Source organism: Zingiber officinale, chromosome 3B (assembly GCF_018446385.1).
Source record: "Zingiber officinale cultivar Zhangliang chromosome 3B, Zo_v1.1, whole genome shotgun sequence".
In the NCBI taxonomy this organism is placed as follows: Eukaryota; Viridiplantae; Streptophyta; class Magnoliopsida; order Zingiberales; family Zingiberaceae; genus Zingiber; species Zingiber officinale.
The window spans coordinates 22,139,396-22,147,111 of NC_055991.1; the positions used below are offsets into that span (position 1 = coordinate 22,139,396).

At 42.1% G+C, this 7,716-nt stretch overlaps 1 protein-coding gene across 1 annotated transcript; it reads left to right on the forward strand.

Annotated features, from left to right (window-relative positions):
* The first annotated feature begins 1,081 nt into the window (after window positions 1-1,081).
* Window positions 1,082-4,026, forward strand: LOC121968134 (growth hormone-regulated TBC protein 1-like). Its single transcript, XM_042518631.1, has 8 exons — window positions 1,082-1,497; window positions 1,587-2,134; window positions 2,446-2,562; window positions 2,627-2,805; window positions 2,898-2,991; window positions 3,212-3,289; window positions 3,378-3,479; window positions 3,628-4,026. The coding sequence occupies exons 1-8, from the start codon at window positions 1,473-1,475 to the stop codon at window positions 3,757-3,759; spliced, it is 1,275 nt and encodes a 424-aa protein (XP_042374565.1). The 5' UTR covers window positions 1,082-1,472; the 3' UTR covers window positions 3,760-4,026.
* The last annotated feature ends 3,690 nt before the right edge of the window (window positions 4,027-7,716 follow it).

A 7,716-nucleotide genomic window follows, 5' to 3' on the forward strand; every position in this document is an offset into this window, starting at 1 on the left:
TCGCCCCAAATCTATCGTAATGTATCGAAAAAATAGTGCTAGATTCTGTGACGAATCTCCAGATTCGTTGCAAAAATCAAAATTCATTACAGATCTACGTTTCTAAATTTTGTAATGTTCCAACTAATTTTATTACAAAAATAAGAATTCGTCATAAAATTTGTGATGAATTCTTATTTTTATCGTAAAATATTTGGGAATAATTTTTCTGCAATAAATATTTTTTATCATAAATTATTTTTACAACGATTTTTTAAAAAGAAATTATCATAAAATTCATGGTAAAAAATAGTTGTTTTTTTATGGGACGGATCACATATATTTTAAAAATTCTCTATATATTTAACCATTTTAGCTTGAGAAATTTTGTTTCCGCAATCAGATAGGAGATTTTTTTTATACATATAATTTTTATTATATTAACCTCATTAACTCACATAAATTATAATTTCGGACTCTGTCGTTAAATAAGTGCGGAAGCACGGTCGAGCTAGGCACGACTCCGTGACCTATTTGACATCTCTACATGCATGTGATATTAGGAAAAGTCATCCATCCGCAATTATTGAACCAACATGTTGTTTAGTTGCTGAAATGGTCATGGAGCATGCTTTCTTTGTAAATATCAAATGCATAATTTAAACCTACTACTCTTCCTTTCTCCTCGTGTCTTCATTTTAAAATTTTAAATTTGAAAAGTATTGTGATGTCCTTTTTTTTCCTACTCATTTATAAGTGGCAACTAGTCGTCTATCATCAAACATAAAATTTTATTTTTTACTTTGGAAAAAGATTAAAGTTTTTTTAATATAGAAATCCATAAATTCCTCTCTTTTCCTTTTCTTCAGATCATTTTTGACAGTGAAATTTAGCCAACTCAGATTTCTTTAGCAGAATCTAATTGTGGACCGACGACAGCATGCGGACAGATTTACCCTTCTCAAGTAAGGTCAAACTTCGCTGTTCGAATAAGGACAAGGGGTAATCCTGTCATTCCATCGAAGTTGACATGACGTGGATCTGGAAATTATCCAAAGTTAGATCATCCTGACAGGATCTCCAACTGCCCGCTTCATCGACATGGGAAGCGGTCGCAATATCATCCTCCCATTCTTCTTCTCATTGCTCGCCGGCCATAATCCTCTCCTCTCCTCCCCTCTTCTTCCCACTCCATTGGAAGATCCGCCATCGAAATACAACCTTTTTGGTTTCGCAGCTCGCGAAAAGATGGAGTTTGTCGCTTCTCTCGGACCAGGTAATCAATCCCAAAAGTGGCGCCTTGCTCTGTAGAAGTCGACGGTGAGGAAGATTTCGATTTGGGCGTTTTCTTCTCGTAAAGCTGCGATCTTTGAGCGCCTGATAGTCCATTACCACCAATCCGAGCTTCAAATTTCCACCTTGCTGATTTTATGGTGATCTCCGGAGGCGAATTGTGAAAAGCAAAAGCCCCAACTTTTCTTCGTCGCTTAAAGATGTACCGATCCTTTTTGTCTCCAGGTATTTGTTCTACATTTGTTGTCGTTTCAAGCAAATGCTAGCTTCTTGGTTCTTGATCCAAAAATGCGAACTTTCTTTGGATTTCGAAGGCATTCGGTACCAATTTCTGGAGGACAGCGAAGACGGGACGTTTGCGACGCCGCCGAAGAGGTCGTATTGGATAGCCGCCGTCGCGAACCCTAATGCTAGATCCACCACCGCTCCCGCCTCGATTACCACTTCGATTCCGGAAACCACCTTTCCCGTTAAATTCGAGGACTTGTACGGGTTCACCGTGGAGGGCAACATCGACGACGTAAATGTGCTGAACGAGGTGAGGGAGAGGGTGCGGCGGCAGGGTAGGGTTTGGTGGGAGCTGGAGGCGAGCAAGGGGGTGAATTGGTACCTGCAGCAGCCGCAGGTTTCCTGGAATGGAGACGGCATTAGGGTTTCCTCTCTGAAGCTCTCCAAGCTCACCAACACCTTCATGTTGAACAAGCTCGTCCGAAAGGGGATACCGCCGGTGCTGCGGCCGAAGGTGTGGCTTTCTGTGTCTGGCGCCGCCAAGAAGCGATCCACCGTGCCAGAGAGCTATTACGATGAACTGATCACGGCAACACAAGGGAAGGTCACGCCCGCCATGCGACAAATCGATCATGTGAGTTCTTGAATCTCAGTGATTGATAAACAGATAGCAAAAAAATGTGTCTTTTATCTATCATTCAGATTGATGCAGGATTTGATGGCATTCATGTTTTCAAATTCTAAATGAAGAATTTGAAAACAACTGATAGTTTAGATGGAAATGATTCTTCCGTCGGTATAATACTTCACTGCTATGATCATCTATATTACCATTCTCTTCTTGTTGATAACTTGATGTGCACATTCTTTTGCAATTTGATGAAGAGTTTTTGAGGAAAATTTGTGATTTTGCTAATTTGATCGATTCTTTGGAAATATATGCAGGATCTTCCACGGACATTTCCGACTCATCCATGGTTGAACAGCCCCGAAGGTCAGGCATCTCTTCGGCGGGTGCTTGTCGGGTATTCATTCAGAGATTCAGATGTTGGTTATTGCCAGGTAAGTCAAATAGTGCTTTGCATGAACCTATCCATGATATTGAAAATTTTGAACCATTGTGTAGGGTCTAAATTATGTAGCTGCTTTGCTGTTGCTCGTAATGAAAACCGAAGAAGATGCCTTTTGGATGCTTGCAGTCCTTCTGGAAAATGTTCTGGTTAGTGATTGCTACAACGATAACCTTTCGGGATGCCATGTGGAGCAAAGGGTTTTCAGAGATCTCCTTGCGAAAAAGTGTCCTAGGTCCATGTTTTATTCCTTTTCACCTCCTACACTAATTTAGTTTTTAGAATGCTACAAACTTAATGTATCGGTTAACTTTGTTTAAACTACAGGATAGCTGCTCATTTGGAAGCTATGGGATTTGATGTCACTATTGTGACCACTGAATGGTTCCTATGCCTCTTCGCAAAAAGCTTGCCTTCCGAGGTAAAGTAAATTTCAAGGAAATATTCTACTTTCTTCAGACATGAGACCGAAAAGATTTTTAGTAAAACTATTCCATATCTACTTGTAAACGCCACTAAGCTGATGATCTCATGTTAGATGTAACACTGAAATGCTGGAGATTCTTTTATCTGGAATTATATCTTGTTGTTTTTCTTATTATACTCTCTTTGAAGACTAACTTTATAAGTAGTATTTTCAGACAACTTTGCGGGTCTGGGATGTGTTGTTCAACGAGGGAGCTAAGGTCCTTTTCCATGTCGCCTTGGCCATCTTTAAGGTACCGATTCTGTTTCGATTATGGTACTTTTATGTATAATTGTGCATCGATCACAGGCTCGCTTAAGACTATTTCGATGTAATTGCAGATGAATGAAGAAGTAATATTGAATGCTCAACAAATTGGAGAGGTTATTCATATTCTACAAAGTACCATCCATCACATGTATGACCCTGATGAGTTGCTAAGGGTAAGATGAGAATGTCTCCGTTTGTGCTACATAAAAGAGAGAGACAACTCGAAATACAGTTTCGATTAGAACTAACCTGAGAATGCAATTATCAATCTACCAGTTGAACACTGACCATTACATCTTTACCTGTTCTTTCCACCAACAGGTAGCTTTCGACAAAATTGGGTCTATGACTAGCAACACCATCACAAAGGAAAGGAAGAAACAAGAGCCGGCGGTCATAGCTGAGCTTGACCAGAGACTGCGACGACTCAATACTCTGAAGACAAACGAGTGATCACCATTGGCAACATACTTTTCATTAATGTCGATGGGGTTGGTCAATGCTACTCCGGAGATGGTGCAAGGTTTCATCCCTATGTGCAAAGACCAAAACAATTGAAATGCCAATTGAATTTGTGACTTGTAGTTGAAAGGTGTAAAATTTGTTCTCCGTTGTGAATCGAATGAAATGAACTTCTCACATATGTTGGTGTTCTGTGACAGATAAAGAGAAGTTATAATTACCGAAATTTTGTTACAAATATTTAAGCCTCTGAAAGAGAAAGAAAGATTTATATTTCATTATTGTAATTTTAACTTGTGATTTGTTACCGCAGTCAAGGTATCTGAGTTTGTTGAGATGCTCTAAATAGGTCCTCCGCTTTAGGGTTTTTTTCAAGGCTCTGTGATTTTATTGATATTGAGTACTGTTTCATCAGCTCGGTGTAACAAATATCGACAATCAAGTAGACTACTAGAGGATGTAGTTACGGGCAATATTTCATTTCTCCCCGTCATTCTTTTCTCTGTGTTCAACCTCATAATTTTCGTTATGATTCTGTCTATCTTCAGTGAGGTTGAGGGTGCACTAACTGATTATGATATCTGATACGGTGATGAAAAAGGGTCCCACTAAAGATGGGTCAAAGCAGAGAAGAACGGTTGACGTAAAAGTTAAAGTCAAGACAATCAAAAGCCTAAGTCCGTCGATCGGGCGAAGTTGGCCAAACGGATCTCCAACGCCAGTCGAACATGACCGTCTGAGCGGCCATCCTTTGAAAAGCTCATGACTAAGTGTGAGAGACAAACAGTAAATCCCCCGATCCACCGTCCCCGCCGAGCGGAAGGCGTGTCCGTTCAAACAAAAGGTAACCCTCAGTCAACCAGACAGCCAAGTGAAGGAAAAATAGCTCTATTCAGTACGCATGAGCTAGGACGTCCCTACCAAGCGGCTTTCGGTCGGCCTACAGTGAGACCCCCTTGTATATCTTATCGTACCCTTTTGAAAGTTTGTGTCATTAACAACAGAACATGTCCAATAGACAAATCGTACTTTAGAAACTTCCAGCCTGTCACATCAAAGATTTGTATGCTCGCTTAAAGAAAGATGTCAGGGACACTTTTTGACTTGTCTTTTCCTAAGATGCTTGGGAAAACGTGTGTATGTTTTGAGATGAGTGCGCAGACATTATAGTAATACCATAAAAGGGGGTTTCCATCTACAGGCAGAGGTATGAGATGTCTTGTTATTCTACATGCTCTACTGTTCACTACTACCGCTATTTTTCTCTACTGAGTGAAGGACTGACTTGAGCGTTAGAAGGCCAACATTGGAAATTCCTTCCCGGCCCAACACTAACACTCCTAGTTTTGCAGGACAGCGAGGAGTCAACTTCCAGTCAACCACAGAGCCACATTCCCAATTCGTCATCTTCTCCACTTTCGGACAGAATCATATTTGGCACCGTCTGTGGAAACTTCACCTGTAGCTCAAATGGGAAGATGGAAGATGATGGGGGACTCACCACTATGACGCTAACCCAGGAAGATTTGGAGATGCTGATAAGTGCCCTAGCTACAAAGATGGTGTAGTAATAGCAAGAAATAGCAGCCGACTGCCAAGCACCGAACGACTCAGCCGCGTCGGCGACAGGCCAACGAGCGAATCTAAGAGCTCGAGCGGAAGACCTTGTCAGCCGTAAACCAAACAATAGGCCAACTGGCGCCTTCCGAGAAGCTCCGATGCATCAATCCCCTATCACCGCGCATTATTCCACACACCCTCGAAAGAGCAAGGCCGAGCAGAAAGGATACAAGGATATTCTTCAGAGAACACGTCCATCTGGGATGAGCGGAAAGGCAAAGCACCCCAACTTGACAACCTCCCGAGCGGGTCAACAAGTAGTTCTTGTAAGAAATCTTCGACGATCAGTTGTCGCCTCACTATAGGCATTTGATGATCGAAGAGTACACGAGGTCAACTGACCCCAAAGACCATCTGATCAAGTTCAGCAATATGGCCACACTCCACTAGTACACTGATGGAGTCAAGTGTCAAGTATTCCTCACCACACTCTTCGGATCGGCGCAGAGGTGGTTCAAGCGCTTGCCGATCAGATCCATCTACAACTTTAAAGACTTCCGAATGGCTTTCCTATAGTATTTTCCTAGTAGCTGTCGCTATCAGAAAACAAACGTTAACCTATTCGTAGTCAAACAATATTCCAAGGAAGCATTGCAGGCCTATATTAAGAGATTCAACCAAGTGGTCATGGGTGTCTCATCAACCACCTCAAAAATCCTAGTAAGTTCCTTTTCCCAAGGATTTACAGATGGTGACTTCTTTCGCTCACTCATCCAGAAGCCCCCAAGGGACTTCGACTGCCTGCTCGAGCGGACTACTAAGTACATTAACGTCAAGGAGGCCCAGTCAACTCAGAAGAAGGAAGTAATTGTAGGATTGTTGCACGCTAGAGGAGGGGGGGTTGAATAACACTCATGACCTTCACGTTCATTTTAAAACAATCGAAGAACAGTTGACAGAAAGCAGTGAAAGAAAGAAAACAAGAACAATGCTAACACGCCAAGAGTTACTTGGTTCAGAGCATGTGGTGATTCCTACTCCAAGCCCCGCACATGAGAGTGCTTTCGAAGGACAATCACTAATCAATCGTAACGAGTACAAGTACAATTTTAAATGATTACAAGTAATTAGAAAGTAAAGAATACCGATGACTTGGAGATTTAAATCTTTAGCGTGGTGGTCGTCGCGTCAAGAAAGCGTTTTCACAGAGCACGAAGAAGCAAAAGTTGTTTACAATGATGTTTTTGAGATGTTGGTCGAATGCTGCTTTTATAGGCTATTCTGGGTGCCTGGATCCCTTCTGGGCGCCTGGACCATGACGTAGGTGTTAGAACCTCGGGGTAGTTTTAATTTGGTCAGCCAAGTTCAGTTAGGTCCTAGTGTATTTGATCTTTGTATCAAGTGTGTAGGAGCTCAGGAATACAAAAAGTCGAGCAAAAGACACAGCTAGGGATAAGGACAGCATGGGAGAAAGCCGATGGCTCGGTGCGTCCAAGGGACGAGGTGCTGCGGAAGATTACACCGGTGGACGAAAAGGACGTGCATGACGTTCGAGGGATAAGGAGCCGGGGAGAAAGCCTACTCGAGGAGAAGGTCAAAAAATGGGTTCGGTTGAGCCCTATTTCAAATGGCCGAAATCACCCAAGCGAGCGGAGCAGCGAAAGAACCAAAAGATAAGTTTGGAGCTCGGTAGTAGCTGCTGAAGGCGCCTTCAATGGCATTGAAGGCGCCCTCGCAGCTTTCAGGAGGAAGGCGCCTTCAACCCTTGAAGGCGCCTTCGAGCCTCTATCGAAGGCGCCTTCAACCCCTTGAAGGCGCTTTCAAATAGTGATTGTTGTGAAGATAAACTTTATCTTCACACGGATAGGATTTGCCACGCTGGAGGTGCCTTCCACCCTATTGAAGGTGCCTTTCAACCTCGGATAAGTTTTTCCAAAGGCTATAAAAAGACCCCTAGACCTAGGAAAAATATAACAACTTCTATATTAACTTCCTAGCAACTTTCTGAATTTTTCAAAGAGTATAAGAGGCTTTTTCGCTTTCATCGAAGGAGACATTTTGAGTAGATCTTTGCAACCACCTTAGATTAACAACCACCTAGGTTGTAACCAAGTAAAAATCGTAGTCTCTTACTTATTTTCTTTTTAAGTTTTTATTTCGTCTATTATTGTTGTTTAATTAGAATTGTGCCACTAATAAAAGTTAAAAGAAAGGGAAGGGGTTTTGTTTTCTTCTTACAGACAATTCACCCCCCTCTTGTCGGCCCTACTGCACCAACAAGTGGTATCAGAGTTAGAACACCTCAGAAGGACTAACCGTCGATTGAAGCACCGAGACGATAGCCAAGCCTAGCTTCTTCCCACCTAAGTTTGAGGGGGACTTCGCGAT

Excerpts from the sequence above, each read along its gene's own strand:
- LOC121968134 (XM_042518631.1), top strand. The coding sequence starts at position 1,473 with ATGTACCGATCCTTTTTGTCTCCAG. Across the intron at positions 2,135-2,445 it reads CCATGCGACAAATCGATCAT|GATCTTCCACGGACATTTCC; the intron begins GTGAGTTCTTGA and ends AAATATATGCAG. Across the intron at positions 2,992-3,211 it reads CAAAAAGCTTGCCTTCCGAG|ACAACTTTGCGGGTCTGGGA; the intron begins GTAAAGTAAATT and ends TAGTATTTTCAG.